Source organism: Pinus tabuliformis, chromosome 4_2, assembly GCF_031772625.1.
Source record: "Pinus tabuliformis cultivar Carrire ecotype Pingquan chromosome 4_2, CPIR1, whole genome shotgun sequence".
Classification (NCBI taxonomy): domain Eukaryota; kingdom Viridiplantae; phylum Streptophyta; class Pinopsida; order Pinales; family Pinaceae; genus Pinus; species Pinus tabuliformis.
In genome coordinates, this window is record NC_142304.1 from 650,981,062 (window position 1) to 651,000,514 (window position 19,453).

Consider the following 19,453-nt stretch of genomic DNA (forward strand, 5'->3'; position numbering starts at 1 on the left):
AACTAAGGAGATACATTACAACTTGTGTAACCATTTCTCCATTGATACAAAATAATATTAATTATTTTCAACTCCCCCCTTAATGGAGAAAGGATTATCCTGAACTCCTAGCATCCCTCTAAACAATTCAAAGTTTACATGCCTAAGAGGTTTAGTAAAAATATCATCCATGTTATCACAATTTTTACAATATTCAACACACATCTCTTTTGATTGTTGTTTCTCTCGAACAAAATGAACCTGAGTATCGATATGCTTAGTATTTTTATGAAAGACTGGATTGTATGCAAGCTTGATGGTACTCTCGTTGTCGGTTTTGATAATAGTTGATTCTTTCTGCTCTTCTCCTGCATCGTTGAGAAGTATTCTCAACCAGATAGCTTCACATGTGGCTGCACACAATGCTTGGTACTCAGCTTCACATGAAGATAGAGCTACAGTGTGCTGCTTTTTGCTGCTCCAAGCTATGACCCTGGATCCAATGTTGAATGCGTAACCTGTGATAGATCTTCGATCATCCAAGTTACATGCCCAATCGGAATCTGAAAAACCTGCTAGAATAACATCAGAAGTGTGAGTGTACAAAATGCCATAATTACTAGTACCACTAAGATACCTCGACACACTTTTTGCTGCGACCCAGTGACTTTCGACTGGTTTTGACATGAACTGGCTCAACACACTAACAGAATATGCCAAATCTGGTCTAGTTGTAGTCAGATATATCAAACTGCCAACTAGCTGTCTGTACATGGTAGCATCTACTTCTTTAGTACCGTCGTCACTGCTCAACTTTAAGTTCTGCTGTAATGGTGTTGCTGCTGATCTGCACTGCTCCATTCTGAACCTTTCCAGCAAGCTTCTGGCATACTTCCCTTGAGTGATAAAAGTTTTTCCAGAGTCCTTCCATACCTCCAATCCCAAGCAATAATGAAGGTTTATGAGATCTTTCATTTCAAACACTTGTGACATCTGCTGTTTGATTTCTTTGATTAGATTGTTAGCATTCCCTGTTATGATCACATCATCTACATACACAGAAATCAAAATAATTTGCCTCTGTTTATTAAACTTGGTATACAGATTTGGATCATTCAAGCTCCTATGAAAGCCATGCTGAACAAAAAATGAGTCAATTTTCTCATACCACGACCTGGGTGCCTGTTTTAAAACATAAAGTGCTTTTTTCAATTTACACACAAGATGTTCCTGACCCTTTTTGACAAAACCTTCAGGCTGTACTAAATAAATTTCTTCCTTCAAGTCACCATTCAAAAATGCAGACTTAACGTCTAGCTAGTGTAGCTGCCATTTATGCTTTGTTGCTAAGGAAATTAGCATTCTAATGGTGTTTAATTTGGCTACAGGAGGAAAGGTGTCATCAAAATCTATTCCCTCTCTCTGTGAGTAACCCTTTGCTACCAGTCTTGCTTTATGTTTCTCTATACTCCCATCTGCATTTATTTTTACTTTATACAACCATTTGCATCCTATGGGGGTTTTACCTTCAGGAAATTCAACCAAATCCTAGGTATGGTTTCTGTTTATTGATTCTATTTCCTCATACATTGCAGCCCTCCATGCATCAGATTTACTTGCTTCCTCATAATTTTTAGGTTCTACAGTGTTTAAAATCTTTGACATTAATGCATAGCCTTTCAATTTAGAAGATAATCGAGTCTTCCTACCTGATCTCCTTGGTAGGGGACTTACCTCAATTCTATCTATTTCAACCTTTTCTGGGCTTGCATCATCATTGATTACATTGTATGTTACTTCTTCTTCTTGTTTCTCCTCCTGCTCTTCATCTTCCTCACTATTTTCTTCCAATAGAAATGGAATGTGCCAATCACTGTTAGATTCATTCTTTCCTTCTTCAACCTGTTCATGAAATATGACATCTCTGCTTGCAAAAACCTTGTGAGTCACAGGATTAAATAACTTATATGCCTTGAACTCAGTGCCATATCCAAAAAATATACATTTTAGGGCTTTAGGGTCTAACTTCTTCCTATCTGCCTTAGGTATATGAGCATAAGTTTTTGACCCATATATTCTTAAGTGACTCACTACTGGTTTGAATCCAAACAATGATTCATAAGGGGTTTTGAAGCCTAAACATCTAGTAGGACTCCTATTCTTTAAATACACAACAGTGTTAATAGCTTCTGCCCAAAGACCATTTGATAGACCCTTACCTTGAAGCATCCTCCTTGCGCACTCCACAAGAGTTTTGTTCTGCCATTATGCCACTCAATTCTGCTGTGGAGTGTGGGGCACTGTAAACTGTTGCACAATCCCATGATGATTGCAGAAATCCATGAACTCTCCCAACCTGTATTCTCCCCATTAATCTGAGCGAAGAATTTTTATCCCTTTTCCTGTCTGGTTTTCTACCATGGATTTAAACTCTTTAAAATACTGAAAGGCTTGAATCCTTTTACTCAGAAAGTATATCCATGAAAACCTATTACAATCATATTTAAATAAGAGAAAGTAATATGCTCCTCCTAATTACCTGGTTTGCATAGGTCCACAGATGTCTATATGCACCAGCTCTAAAATGTCTCTTTCCTTTCTATTAACATGCAAAGGGAACTCTTCTCTATGCATTTTCCCTAATGCACATCCATCACAATCCAGCTTAACATTATGGAAAATAGGGAGTCCATCAACCATACCTTTTCTCTGAAGTAGCATGAGGTCTTGTAGATTAAGATGGTCGAATCTTTGATGCGAGAGATTTTCGGCTGTCGATCCAGCTGCAACCATTGCTTGTTGTGGCATACTCTTCACATCTAGTCTGTACAGGTTCCCCACGCACACTCCTGTTGCAACTGTTTCCATATGGCTATCCTTAATGACACAGTTAGTCTTAAAGAATTGAACTTGCATGTCCTAATCAGTAATCATTGAGACAAAGACCAAATTTTTCTTAATTCCTGGAACAGACAATACATTTTTAAGGTGTCTAATGTCCCCGCTAGGTAATTTTACAAGAATGTCACCATATCCTTTGATCTCATGTCCACTATCATCTCCTAAATAGATTTTCGACCCACATGAAGTTTCCTCAAGAAATTCAAACTAGTCCTTCTTACCAGTCATATGTGAGGATGCGCCCGAGTCACCATACCATATGTCGTCCTTATCTGCCTTTGAAGTTGAAAGAGCGCAATCGACTATAAAGAGTTGAAGTTTGTGGCCATGTTCCTCTTCTTCCTTGACAAAGTAACCCTTATGTTTTCTCTGTTTGTTTCTTCCTTCGTCTGCCTGCCTCTTATAAAAATCTTTAATCTGATGACCAGGTTTTCCACAGTAAAAACAATTCTGGCTGGGAAAATTATTAGAAGACATACCTTTAAATGGTCTCTTATAGAATGTGTTGGCTCCTTTTTGCTGCTGCTACTGCAGTTGCTGATGCTGCTTCCCTTTATATTGTCTCCTTTTTGCCATCAGAGCAAGGTCATTGCTTTGTCATTTCAAATTTTGTCGTCGCTCTTCTTCCTGCATCAGAATCCCTGTCAGCTCTTCAAATGAAGGGGCTTTCTCCCTTGCTGACATCCTTATGATAAACTTCTGGTATTCATTAATCATTCCATTCAACATGATCGTGACCAGATCTGAATCAGAAACTTTCTCTCCTATATCTCCCAATTTGTCCTTCAGGTCTTTGACTCTAGCAATGAATCCAGCAGTGGACTCATTCTCCTCCATCTTCAATGCAAACAGCTTGCCTTTGAGTGACAAGACATGGTTTGTATTCTGCGTCTGGTATAGGTTTTTGATAGTCGTCCAAATGTCAGTGGCCGATTTACAGTCTCTAATATGTGGGATAACATTGTCCTTGACAGACATCTTCAATATGACCTTTGCTTTTGTCTCCCTTTTATCCCAATCTTGTTCTTGTGTGGTTGATCCTGATCTCAGTGCATTTCTTGTAACGATCGACCACGCATTTGCACTTTTAAGTAAGGTGTGCATCTCGAATTTCCAGTTGGTGAAATTCGATCCATCGAGTTTGACAGACTCGTGGAGATACGATTCTATACTACTATTCATATTGGATTGATAAAATTTCTGATCCTCTGATGAATAAGTCTATCGAACTGTACACTTTCAGGACACACTAAAAAATAAAATCACCACATACCAGATCCAAACCTCTGTTTTGCTGAAAAAAATTTGTATCTTCAATGCGCCACCACCAGGCAAGTCCGATCTGCTACCACCGAGTAGATATGGAACTCCAATGCGCCACCACCGGGCAAGTCTGACCTGCTGCCACCAAACAGATCCGGAACTCCAATGCGCCACCACCGAGCAAATCCAATTTGCTGTCACCAAGTAGATCAGGAACTCCAATGCGCCACCACCGGGCAAATCCGATCTACTGCCACCGAGTAGATCAGGAACTCCAATATGCCACCACTGGGAAAATCCGATCTTCTGCTACCGAATAGATCTGAAATTTCAAAGTGCCACCACCAGGCAAGGTTGATCTATAAAAAATTGCAGATTTTCCACAGAGAAAGAGGCTGGCGCTTCTCGACAGCGAAATACCCGCGCCGAAAACAAAATCGACGTGTCTTATGAAATTGGCGCGATTAAGGCTTGATTTTCCGCGCTAATAGGACTTTCTGGCGCGCTAGTGCGACTATCATTCTCAAAACCGTGCCATTTCTTAATAAAACACGCCAACCCTTTGTTTCGCTCAAAAATGGCACGACTGTTCACGACGAAACCGCACCAACCCTTTCTTCCACTTAGAGATGATCAGTCATCTGAGACCTGTCTTCAGGTGTTACTGTAGTCCACCTGATTCTACGAATGCTTCTATATACTCCACCGCCACTACAGTTCTGTAATCAATGATGCATCCTAAAAAAAATTAAGGCTATCCCTACTATGTGCTCTGATACCAAGATAAAAATCAGACTTGAATTGAAAAAGAAGGAGTTACAGCTCACAGGTGAGTACTGCACCTGGAGACTGCACTCAAACAAAGAGAACTCTCTCTGTACACTCTACTATTCATCAAATGAGCAATTACATAATTAAGTACATTACTAGAACTGAGGAAGTTGCAACCAAACTCCTAAACGCTAGGAGCAAATCCTAAACTAAGGAGATACGTTACAACTTGTGTAACCATTTCTCCATTAATACAAAATAATATTAATTTTTTTCAACTTATTTTTGACTTAGAAATGAACTAAGCAACAATCCTCAAGGGCATATGAATCCACCACCTATCATTTCAATCAATACAGGTAATATCGTCATCAATGGTCATAATTAAGTTATACGGTCATCTATGTAATGTGGAAGTTTGATATATACAAATAGGTATGCATTGACTCAATTTATAAAAATATTTCACATTACATGATTTTCAGACATTGTTAAAATACATTTTATAAATTTAGGAAATTTTGTTGTATGTATGTAGATGGAAATGAATTGATCGACTTTTTTTTATTTTATTAAAAAAATAAAACTTACTATTTCCTCAATGCCCTATGAACTTACAGTTCAACTATTGCTAGTTTAACTATTGTGTAGGAATGGCGTTAGCATTTATTTGATACAGGTAATTTCTAATTCCAATTTTTCTTACTTGATGCATTGGAAGAATACAAGTTTGGACCTATGTAAATAATGCACAGAATGACCAAACAAATTTGGGCTTGCACAACCTTGGTGGAAAACTGAAATAATGCAAGAAAAGGCAAAGCTAATGTGAGGATCAATTATTTTTTATAAAAAAATTTATACGAAAAAAGAAATTAATTTTCTTATATGAGGATCAATTAGAAAATTGGTAATTCTTATACAAAAATAATAAAAAAGGAAGTAATTCTTATATGAAAAAAACTAAAAAAATAATAATAATTTCAATATTATATTTTTTTTATAAAATGGCAAATTGAAATTTAAAAAATAAAAAATAACACCTACTTTACCAAAAACTATAAGATAACAAATTGGTTGTAGATAGTAACTGCTATATTTTCATTAAAATTTTGAATATAATGATTGTTGGTTTAAAGTTAGAAAAAACTAATATGTTTAACTATTTGTAAGGTGTATACTATCGGAATTTTTTTGTATTGGATTTTGAGAAAGAAAATCCGTTCATAAATTACATGATAAACTCATTATAGAATCTATGTTTATATGTTAGCGAATTTTAGACTCAAAAAGTAAGCCATAATTATGTCGAGAGGCACTCTCCAGTGTCGTATGGAAGAGATGTTGTAATGTCTTCTCCTATAAACATTTTGAATTGGTGAAAATATATAAAATTAAAAATTAAAATTAAATAAATAAAATGATTAATTACATTGAAGGTGTGGTCTATATTGGAATTGGGCTTGAGGAATTTCTAGTTTTTAAATTATGATGGCGAAGCTTCCATAATCTTTGAATATTCTTCGTCTAATACATGATTAAGGTATGTCAATAGTTTTTCAGTTTCTTTGGTCTTTTCCTATCTTTAATTGATTAAAAACTAATACAACCACATTAATAAATATAGTTTATATACACCAAATTCTTATTTGAATAAGCTACCATTATTAATCATTTCAAATTGACAATTGATAAAATACTAAAACATATAAAGAACATATAATAGTTACATTTTTTCATACTTTACAACCTAATATACTTTCCTCATTGTTTAAAAACAAGAAGAAACCACTCTTATTGCAATGAGCTTGGAACTAAAAAGACTGACTACAACTACCACCTCATTACTTCTATAGATGTGATCTCTTCGAAGACATCCATATGTGAAGTTGGAAACGTCTCCACTCAAAAATAGTTAATCAACAATATTAAAACTTCAAGGCATCCCTATGTTCAAAAACAAAAAATTTAGGAGAAGCAAGAGGAATTACAATACATGTTAAGCTAATATAATATCTCTCGGCCATACTGGGATTTTCCAAACAAGACATGCCGAATAATGCTTTAGAGACAACACAATTTAGGAACTGCATACACCAGATCCTTAACACATTATCATTTTTCTTCAAAATGTTAATTGTTTATCAAAACAAAGGTTAGAACATATCATCAACAAACAAAAATTGTATTCATGAGTATAAAATATAAAACATAGACCCAAAAGATTTAAGATAAAAAATCTTTTGCATGGTAATATCGAATTAAGGATTGGTCAAATGCATAAACATGTAGCGAATATATAGTAGTTCCATGTTGTTCATACTTTATCATACAAATCTCACACATATAGTATGATCTTTTAAACCCTTGATAAGGGGACATACATCCGACAATGGAATCTATAAACCCCACCTTGAGAGAGTAAAATACAAAATATACAAAATGAATTGAGATTTTACCTTAACACATCGTTAAAAACCAACGATAGACAGAGAATTTCCTACAAAATACATGTTTACAAGAAAGGTAAGCAGCCCAATTTAGTAAGCCCTAGTAGCAACCAAAACCATATCGACATGTAAATATCAAAAACTAATTAACTGGTGCATGGGAAATAGAGACGGTCATCCGTTTATAGGTATAAAAGCATTGGAGAGGCACACCATAGTTTACTTCCTTGACAATTTGAGTACAATGAGAAACCAGTTTGGCGATTATATCATCTGAACTTCGTTTTAACCAAAAGGGAAGACATGTGGGTTATAACGTGGTCACAACATAGAATGTTAATTATCCAGCCTCGCATTCCCTTGCATAACAACTTAAAAAGAAAACCATAATAGCTCTTCCTTTGACATTTTCTATTCAGAATAGATTTCAGTTCTCTCTCCTTCCACCTCTATTTTATTTTACGGTAAGAAACTTATGAAATCCTCCTTCAAAACTGCAAGTGATATTGACAAATGGAACAAAAGTCTATGTATGAGACAAAGGAAATTGAAATGAAACAAGGAAAAACAACTCAATCCCAATCAGCCTAATTGCTCCAATCTGCTTAACATGTGGAAAAATATATAATATCTCCAATGTGCTTAACACTGGGCAAAATATAAAATATTTAAATTCAATTTATTATTCAGTGGATTGAAATTGAAAATTTGTTCAAATACTTAATTTTGACATCATCTATTTAATGGTGTATTAGTTTAATAATATTCACTTGAAATCAAATCTTATCTAATCATTTGTTAAAAAATAAAAATTCATCTAACCCACATCCATAAGTTGAAATTACTAGCATTTGCACCACATGTTGCAAAATAAATGCCGCAAGGAAATGACATAAGAAACATTAGCAATTTTGTTTCTTTATTGTTGTTTAATTTTCACGAAAGAGGCAAACATGTTATTAAAATGAAGAGCAATATTTTGAATGTGACAAATGTATTTTCGATGATACAAAAAAACTAATTACGAAACTGGGTGTCTCTATCTCTTACCCATGAGCTCCAGAGGTTGCGCAAACTAAAGCCCCATTTCTCAACAGCGACTGAAAAACCCCTACATGTTTCATTTGGGCTTCAAGGTGTAATGAAGAGGCTCCCACCCCATCTCACATGTTTACAAACTGGGAAAATCCCCAAGAGTCTGCAACGGGAGTAGACTAGGCAGTTGAGAGAATGACTTCCAAACAATTAGTGTGTGCATAGTTTGTTGCATAGTGAAAGAAAATTCTCTGATGCAATGAGTCAAACAACAATATATTTCCACTAGCTTGGAGAAGCCTTTGAATGCAGGAAACCTTCCCAAAAATGGCGGCCATCATGAGAGGAGTATTTCTTTTGTGACTCAGGGCATGAGTATCTAGCAATTCTCACACAAATTCCAAAGCCTCCCCGAGCAGCAAGGTGCAGCGGCATGCTCCTTGGTCATCTGTAAGGGAAAAATTATACAAAAAAGAAGCGACAAAATATGTTCTAAATACTATAGTCTCCACCAAATGAAAAGTGGAGAAATGCCATTCAATGCATACCAACATTTCCTTTTCAGGAGAAGCAAGATTCGTGCCAAATGCATGGCGTTGGCATTGATGGGACTTTTTCAAGTATTAGAGAAAATTTCTAACACAACCCATGATTACAAAAGGTCTGCAGATAACTGGTTTGAATTCACAGCTCAAGTTTCAGTCTTGACTCTTCTCAACTTCCCAAACCAATTACTGTGAAGAAAATATATCAACAATGCTGCCATTCCTATGACAACTATATTAAAGGGACCTATAATAACAATGCTGCCATTCCTATGACAAATATGTTAAAAGAAGGACAGATAACAATATTTTAAAGTATTGCAAAAAACTTTTAAAAACAATATTACACTTGCAACATTCACTGGCATCATTGTTTCTGAGACAAAAAAGATTATGGTGAGGACTTGGGTCTAAATTACACTACCTATTGAAAGGCGGATTATAGAAACTTTCAAAAAAGCTAGCAAGTCTTTTGAAGTCTTCAAGGTTGACTTATTCAAAACAGGGGACTTAAGGAAATTGCGAGAATATATTATGGTATATGCATATAGATATAATTCCAAGGAATTTCTCAGTAAACAGAGAAATAAGGTTTAATTATATACATCTCCTTCAATTTCAAAGTAGGAAAATCACAAGATGATCAAACTATACCTTTTCCTATTGTGTCCTTGGTCAAATGGAATTCGGGGAAGCTTTTCTTAGGAATTAGGGTAATTTAGTTGATTGAAAATCTAGTTTCTAAAATGGGTTTGTGTTTTTTTGTTTGCAGGAGGATTGGCCACTCGGAAATGGCAATAGATGTTAGATGCTATAGTTTTTTTGTTTCTTCCCTGATTCAACTGAAATTGCTGAGTCTGTTTTGGTAAATGTCTCCACAACCTTTCACTAGTGGATATTTTTGTGAACATGGGACCTTGAAATATATTTGAGAAGGTACATTAACTAGCATTAGAAGACAACAACCCTAGATCTGGAAAGGTTGACTGATCTTGTTATGTACACCATCATCGTGATTCAATATATCCTCAAAGAAAGAAAATAATTATTCTTTGGCAAACAAATATGGATTACGCAGCTAGAAAGTGATTGCAACATCCAAATATGATGCACAGGTATGGCTCTGGTTGGTAACAAAAATTCTTGTGGCTTACTGGAAGTTCGAAATATTTGGATTGGAAGATGAATTTTTCATCACTTCCAAAACTATTTTGAGGGAAAATTTATCTGCTGAAGGACCGAATTCATCAAAGATGGTAGCCATTTTTTGAAGGGGCTGAGTTTGCATTCTTGGAGATCAAATCCTTGGTTTGAGTTATTTGTCTCTGTACTTGGGCAACCACCAATAACAAACATCATACACATAGTTCTATATTTAACCTTTTACATTTTTAGTCTCAGAACTAATTGTGACGAGTGACCCACTCATTACAACAAACTGTTTGTGTTTGAAAGGCAATATCAGTGTGTGCGGAATCAATGTCCACTATTCCTGACTGACTGGGATAGAACAGGATATGAAAAAAATGACAAGATCTTATATAGTTGTGTCATAGTTCTCTCCTTCACATTTTTCAAGCTTCAGACCAACAATGTAAACTGACTTTAAACTGCTCATACATGTCATGACAAACAACAAAATAAACTTCTAATAAACATGACAAACAACAAAATAATATAGCAACCCATGTATCATTAACATATCATCATCAAGGGCATCCCTTGAACACGTATAACTACACGTTTTTCTTCCATAGATTAACCAATCCAACATTCATGTCATGCATATAATACTTTTCCACATAGATATCATTCAGGTATTTCCAATCAACCAATGCATCATAAGCAAGACAAGCTCACTGACATGTTGAAATGTATCCATGCACACAACTAGGTCGTCTAATCAAGCCATAAGTTCTGCTAATATGTTCTTTACAAACCATCATAATGCACGTAGGGCTAGAGGATAGCCATTAATATGAATCCTTTGCAAAAATCTAGTTGTTAGTATTAACCAAAACTCTTGCATTGCCTTAGATCAACTACAGGTACCATGTCGATGTTGGAATTTTCCTCCAGAATTTTATGCAAATAGGTTTTGCAATTAAGAGAATGTGCCCTCAAGTTTGATGCCCACAATCCTGAACTTCAATGGTATAGAATTGAACAAAGCAAATGCAACAAACCTCAGATTCACTAGCCTGCATATTGGCACAAACAAAGACAACCAATCCGTTGCAATGATAGTCGCATGAAATTTGAATAAAATAGATAATAATTAATACAACAGCCACAGTGGTGTAGTACTAAGACCCCACTCAATATGTGGAAATTATTAAGGGCTTAGTAGGTTATAACGGTATATATCTATGTATTAAGAGAGTGAGACCAAGGCCCAAAAACCACTTTCACATAAATGCTTGCAAAGTTGGAAAAGTGGTTGGAAATGTACTTCGAGGATTAAGATAGATATTCCAAGGCACCCACTAATTGCATGGATGGAATCCTTATTGTAAGAATAACAAGGGAGACTGTTATTCCTTTCCCAAATTGGAAAAGAGGGCGAAGCCTCTGAGAAGGGATCAAATGTTAGGTTGCAAGGTTACAACTAGGTCCATATGCACTGCCAAATTTAGTGGTAACCAAAAGATCTCTGACAGTTTCATTGTATATTTTGAGCATTAATGCCTCAGAATAAGGAAGACATCAAAAAAATTAGCATCAAATGATAGTTGCATTCACCACAACTCGATTCTAAATAAATACAAACAAACACTTCGATACAAATAAATCTACTAAAACCACATCCATCTCTAGCCCACTTACAACTAAAGGAATCAAATTCAACATTATCAATGTCTTGGAGGTCGGTTATGGTGTTGTATTTTCCAAAAACCATAGAATATGAGAAAAATAGAATGAAGGAAAGCTTCATTGCATCGATATTCATAGTCAATACATCGATTTCTCAACATTCCTGGACCTATTTGAATGTAATTACAAATCATAGAATGTCTCAAAATCTAATGAGACAGGAGAAGCCATGTAAACTATGCAAGGTTTGTTATCTTGATGCTGCATCTCAGAGTCTCAACTATAGCCAAGAAATAATTAACCTCTAATCAACCTTGTTTAGTGGCCACTTTTGTAATTAAGAGCATGTGCCCTCAAGTTTGATTTCCACAATCCTAAACTTCAATGGTACAAAATTGAACAAAGAAAACACAACAAACCTCAGATTCACTAGCCTGCATATTGGCACAAACAAAGACAGCTAGTCAGTTGCAATGATAGTTGCATGAAATTTAAAGAAAGTAGATAATAATTAATACAATAGCCACAACGGTGTAGTACTAAGACCCCACTCAATAAGTGGAAAATATTAAGGGCTTAGTAGGTTATACCGGTGTATATCTATGTATTAAGAGAGTGAGATCAAGGCCCAAAAACCACTTTCACATAAATTCTTGCAAAGTTGGAAAAGTGGTTGGAAATGTAATTCGAGGATTAAGACAAATATTCCAAGGCACCCACTAATTGCATGGATGGAATCCTTATTCTAAGAATAATGAGGGAGATTGTTATTCCTTACCCAAATTGGAAAATAGGGCCAAGCCTCTTAGAAGGGATCAAATGTTAGGTTGCAAGGGTAGAACCAGGTCCATCTGTGCTGCCAAATTTAGTGGTAACCAAAAGATCTCTGATAGTCTCATTGTATATTTTGAGCATTAATGCCTAAGAATAAGGAAGACATAAAAAAATTTAGCACCAAATGACAGTTGCATTCACCACAACTTGATTCTAAATAAATCCAAACAAACACTTTGATACAAATAAATCTACTAAAACCACATACATCTCTAGCCCACTTACAACTAAAGAAATAAAATTCAACATTATCAATGTCTTGGAGGTCGGTTATGGTGTTGTATGTTTTCCAAAAACCATAGAATATGAGAAAAATAGAATGAAGGAAAGCTTCATTGCATGGATGGTCATAGTTAATACATCGATTTCTCAACATTCCTGGACCTATTTGCATGTAATTACAAATCATAGAATGTCTCAAAATCTAATGATACATGAGAAGCCATGTAAACTATGCAAGGTTTGTTATCTTGATGCTGCATGTCAGAGTCTCAACTATAGTCAAGAGATAATTAACCTCTGATAAACTTTGTTTGGTGGCCATACTCTAGTCATGTCCAAGATATTCATGAATTGACAGGAATGTTGATGGGCAAACTAGGTGGATTACTAAATGGACATGCAGTTCCTAGTTCTACTTTTCATTGAATTCCTGGTTTGAAAATACAATCATTAGAAAATATAATTATGGTTACCAATTTTTTTTTAAAATATAATCATGAATTGCAAGAAATTGTTTTTGAAAATACAACCATTAGATATAAATTCATTTCTTTTTAGTATATAGTGGTATGGTTGGCTTGTTTCTGTTGTACTCCTGGCTCTTGCTTTAGGTCTAGGAAGGATTCATTGCATGGATGTTCATAGTCAATACATTGATTTCTCGGCATTCCTGGACCTATTTGAAAGTAGTTACAAATGATAGAATGTCTCAAAATCTAATGAGACATGAGAAGCCGTGTAAACTATGCAAGGTTTGTTATCTTGATGTTTCATGTCAGAGTCTCAACTATAGCCAAGAAATAATTAACCTCTAATCAACCTTTTTTAGTGGCCATACTCTAGTCATGTCCAATATATTCAAGAATTGACAAGAATGTTGGTGGGCAAACTAGGTGGCTTACTAAATGGACATGCAGTTCCTAGTTCTACTTTTCATTGAATGCCTGGTCTGAAAATACAATTATTGGAAAATATAATTATGGTTTCCAAAATTTTTTGAAAATATAATCATGAATTCCAACAAATTATTTTTGAAAATACAACCATTAGATACAAATTGATTTCCTTTTAGTATAAAGTGGTATGGTTGGCTTGGTTTCTGTTGTAGTCCTGTCTCTTGCTTCAAGTCTAGGAAAGCTTCATTGCATGGATGTTCATAGTCAATACATCGATTTCTCAACATTCCTCGACCTATTTGCATGTGATTACAAATCATATAATTTCTCAAAATATAATGAGACAAGAGAAGTTGTGTAAACTATGCAAGGTTTGTTATCTCGAGGTTGCATGTCTGAATCTCAACTATACCCAAGAAATAATTAACCTAAAATCAATCTTGTTTGGTGGCCATACTCTAGTCATGTCCAAGATATTCAACAATTGACAGGAATTTTCATGGGAAAACTAGGTGGCTTACTAAATGGACATGCAGTTCCTAGTTCTACTTTTCATTCAATGCTTGGTTTGAAAATACAATCATTGGAAAATATAATTATGGTTTCCAATTGTTTTTGAAAATACAACCATTAGATACAAATTGATTTCTTTTTAGTATATAGTGGTATGGTTGGCTTGGTTTCTATTGTACTCCTGGCTCTTGCTTCAGGTCTCAAAGACCTTTGTTTTAGTTTTTCTGATAGTGTAACTACTTTTGGCACCTATTCTACAAGGTTTTCACCAACTGTTTTGCAGTTCCTTGCTTGTTTTTTTAATACAATCATGAGTTATGTAATTCAATACTAATTAAGTGGTGACTACAATTGTCTTAATTCTACCAAGTACCAACCAATCATTAGAGATTTGAGATTAGAAGCAAGAACGCGCATCATAAATATTATCTTCAATGTTATCTTCTTTACCACTGGAAGAAGACATTGAAGAGGCAGCTACAAACAAAAATTTTTTCTCCCTTGCTCGATTAGCCACCATTCCATAAGTGCCTTTTCCAACAAAATCTTAACCTCTGTATTGAGTTGATTTTTGAATTTCTAGTGTAGGCCAAACCAATTGTTCTGCAGATCTAGGATTCAGTAAGGCTGCACAGGCAGAGTGTTTGTACTTAAACCAACGGTTCTGTAGAACTGGGATTTAGTAAGGTTGTACAGGCAGAGTAATTGTACTTAAGGGCTACCACATATGGGATGTGCCTTCCAAGTAAAACTCATTAATCAATAGCCTATGAAAATCTCTTGGTAAATTCTCTCTTTTTATCTCCTATTAAAGTAGTCCTATCTTTAACAAACTAAACATGTAATAAAGTTTGAGTAGACAGGACAAATGAAATTATGCCTTTAGAGAGACTTAAGGGAGTTCTCACCCAGACGCATCTTGTTGAATGAAGTTGGCACCCCAAGCCAACAATTCTCACATGGAATCCAAGCAACCTGCTCGAGAAGCAAGGTGCATAATGCATAGGTGCGCTCCCTGGTCGTCTGTAACAATAAAAACATACAAACAAGGGTGGGTTTGATTAAATCTTGAGGTGGAAGTAGCTTTACCTATTTAGTCACAAACAACAAAAATACAAAGTTGACAGAATTTCATTTCAAGTTCTGATAGAGCACATGCTGTTCAGGAAAGAAAGATCCATTTGGCACAAATTTTCAAGAAACAAACCTAATTTTCACTAAAAAGACACACATGTTATTAAAATGAAAAGAAATAGTTCATGAAGAGCAATAGTTCAAATGTGACAACTATATTTTCAAGGATACAAAGAAACTAATTACAAAATTGAGTTTCTTTGTCTCTTACCCGTGGCTCTATCTCCTACACATGAGCTCTAGTGGTTGTGCAAACTAAAGCCCCATTTCTCAATAGTGATTTAACAACGCCTACATGTTTCATATGGGTCGCAAGGTGTAATGAAGTGTCTCCAATCCCATCTCTCGCATTTACAAACCCGGAAAATACCCAAGAGTCTGCAATGGGAGTAGCCTAGGCAGTTGAGAGAATGACTTCCAAGCAATTAGTGTGCACATCATTTGCTGCATATTGCAAGCAATTTCGCTGATGCAACGAGTCAAACAACAATATATTTACACCATCTTGCAGAAGCCTCTCAATGCATGAAACCTTCCCATACATGGCGGCCATCATGAGACGAGTATGTTTGTTGTGACATATGGCATGAGGATGCAACAATTCTTGCACAAATTACAAAGCCTCCGCGAGCAGAAAGGTGCAGTGGCATGCTCCCCGGTCGCCTGTAACAGAAAAATACATACAAAACATACAAACCAGAGTGGATTTGTGTAAGGAAAAAACATACAAACAAGGCTGGATTTTTTTAAATCATGAGGTAGTGTGAATCTTTCCTATTCAGTCACAAACAATAAAAATAAAAACTTAACATAATTTCCTTTAAAGGAGCAGCCTCCACCTTTTGCAAATCCCCTTGTTGGACTATAGAGAAGAAGGCATTTTTTTTGGAGACACTATAGCTCATAGGCTGACCCATTTATTACCAAATCTTGCCTGCTAAATCCCTAATGCCTTGAGCCTCTTATCAACACCTCTTAGACATTTGAATTCTAAAGAATCTAACTTGAGAGTCTCAAATAACTTATCAGACAACACTGATAAAATTTTTGTTTCGCCTTGCTGGTAGAATGTCGGTCTGTGGAATACCATAGTGAAAGTGTATAATGTTTGTGCATCAAATACCATGGTGGAGGTTTCCATTCCTCCAACGAGACATTTCCTACATACCAAACCCTCTCATTCCGTCATGATGCGGCCATAAGCAAAAGAAAAATATTAAGTTTATGGTTATTGTTTCAGTTATAACTAGATTTTTTATTTTTTTATTAACGGTGGTAAACATTTTAATCGTCTAACATCATATCAAAGGGATCATAATAAGACACGTAAGTCAAGAGGGGAGTGGATTTCAAAGGGGAATGCCTTACGGTGTAAATAAACCTATAACATAATACTAATAAAATTAAAATTAATAATAATGTATCTAACTTGATAATTTTATTAACTTTCTTAACCCTATATACTGAACCCTAATATAAACTCTAATAATAAAAACCTAACCTAACATTCAAATAATATTGGGAATAATGCCATTCTCAAAAGAAAAAAGGGAGTTCGATAGTTTGGAATTATATATTCCTTATAAAAATTCCTACGGGTATTTATTTTCTATATTTGTAAAAAAATATGTAATTAATTTACACACACACACACAGATATATATATATATACATACATACATATATATATATATATATATATATATATATATATATATATATATATATATATATATATATGGGTTTACACAATATTTAATTTTTCTAATGGAGAATCAGATAAGGAAATTATTTTAAGCAATGAGACTTGAAATTTCAAGCATAATTTGTTAATGTTATGGCCAATCTACCACATCATGTTTTACATGACTACATCCACATTGAGAGCCTTAAGGATTACCACCCTATAAAGGTAAAAAATTCATTCATAAATAAACACCAATGTTGATAGGGATCACCACATATTACATGTTTACATCTCTCTTATTATTCATTAATTCGATATTTTATCATTATAATCAATAATCTATTAGCTAAATTATTTGATAATGTAGATAAAAAATTAAATTATGAGTTATAGGTTTACATCTCTCTTATTTTGAGTTATACAACTTGAGTGGGCTTAATGGTTAAGAGCATGCTTTTTCTCCTAAAATATCACAGGTTCAAAAACAGAGGGGGTAGACTATATATGCCTTCATTGACTTAGCAATTAAATCGTTGCACAGAGGTGGGTCCCTTGTCCCACAAACAAGTGGGTCTCATACACAAATTTGGTGTCTCTCTTGGCCGTGACCTTAAAATTGGATAATAATAATTATTATTATTCATAAATTCAATATTTTATCATTACAATTAAAAATCTAATAACTAAATTATTTGATAATATAGATAAAAAAATTAAATTATGACATCGATGGTGTGGGATATTGAAGGAGTTGGTGTACCCAAATATATCTTCATCCAAGCATACTCAATATACATTTAAGCCCATCTTTTGCATTTTGATATACACAACAAACCCACCCAAATTAGTCTAGTAGTGGATGACCTCTAGCCCATGAAAATTCTTTTTCGTCGATGTTATCGAGAGATCCCTTCAAGTATCTCACATTAAGAAAATAAAAAAACGCCTTTAAAAGTGATATTTCTTAAATATATTATGGTTTTTTCAATTTTACACTATTCATTATATTTTATTTTAACCAAACAAGGATGAAAAATATAAACTACTTAACACCCTCCTCCCACATCCACCCAAATAACCATGCCAATTGGGGAAAACATGATACGAGAGGTTACTATGATCAGATTCGACCTCCTTACACTACTACATGTAGGGGGGTTTTAAGACAATATTTAAGACAATATTTGAATCAATTGTCTTAACTTGAGACAAAAAGAAACTCAAATATTGTCTTAAATATTGTCTCTAAGCGGGTGTCTCAAAATATAATGTCTCAAAAATTTGTCTCTATAAAGACAATATAGAACACATATTATTATTGTCTCTATAAAGACAATTTGATTTGTCTCTCTAGAGACAATTTCATTTTCATTTGTGTCTATTTAGAGACAATTACATTTTTGTCTTTCTAGAGACAATTCCATAATTCAAACTATTGTCTCTCTAAAGACAATATAAAAAATTATTTAAAAAAAATAAATGTCCATAATTCAAACTATTGTCTCTCTAGAGACAATAAAAAAAATTATTTTAAAAAAATAAATGTCCATAATTCAAACTATTGTCTCTCTAGAGACAATATAAAAAATTATTTTAAAAAAATAAATGTCCATAATTCAAACTATTGTCTCTCTAGAGACAATATAAAAAAATTATTTAAAAATAAATAAATGTCCATAATTCAAACTATTGTCTCTCTAGAGACAATATAAAAAATTATTTAAAAAAAAATAAATGTCCATAATTAAAACTATTGTCTCTCTAGAGACAATAAAAAAAAATATTTAAAAAAAAAAAAAATCAGCTCAAACTATTGTCTCGGATTTGCTCCTGCCAAAAATTATTTAAAAAAAAATAAATCTGCTCAAACTATTGTCTCAAATTTGCTCCTGCCAATCTATCTATGTATCCATCTCTATCTACCTATCCATCCATCCATCCATTCAACTATATGCATGTCTGTATATACATATGTAAGCCTGCAGATCTATATTTTATAGTGTGTGCTCTCCTAAAATTTGGCATATGTGTGTACATTGCTTTTATAGGGTGTGCCTTGGGAAGTATGTATCATAACTGCCGTTTGAGGTAACTAGCCTATACGCCGTCTATGTTCCCCATGGTCACTTGTCAATCTATGATCTGGAACCGAGAAAACTTGGGATCTATAGTAACACTAGTCATTCTATCAAATGGGAATCATACTAACCAGGAGACTAATATGTTTGGATCGTAATAAGATAGCCACATATTAATCATATGCCATTAATACATGGTGTTATGACCTATCAATAAGCCTAACCTGAATCCAAGTATTACGGTAATTACAACACATGTATTACCATGTTCATAAGCAGATAAGAGTACTTATAACAACAGACCCAACCTATTGCTATCTATCCCTATTCA

The 19,453-nt window shown here is 34.4% G+C and overlaps 1 protein-coding gene across 1 annotated transcript; it reads right to left on the reverse strand.

The window, feature by feature from the left end:
* Positions 1-2,253: 2,253 nt before the first annotated feature.
* LOC149171069 (uncharacterized) lies at positions 2,254-4,062 on the reverse strand. Its single transcript, XM_089425830.1, has 2 exons — positions 3,563-4,062; positions 2,254-2,335 (listed from the first exon to the last, which is right to left on the reverse strand). The coding sequence occupies exons 1-2, from the start codon at positions 4,060-4,062 to the stop codon at positions 2,254-2,256; spliced, it is 582 nt and encodes a 193-aa protein (XP_089281956.1).
* Positions 4,063-19,453: the final 15,391 nt, after the last annotated feature.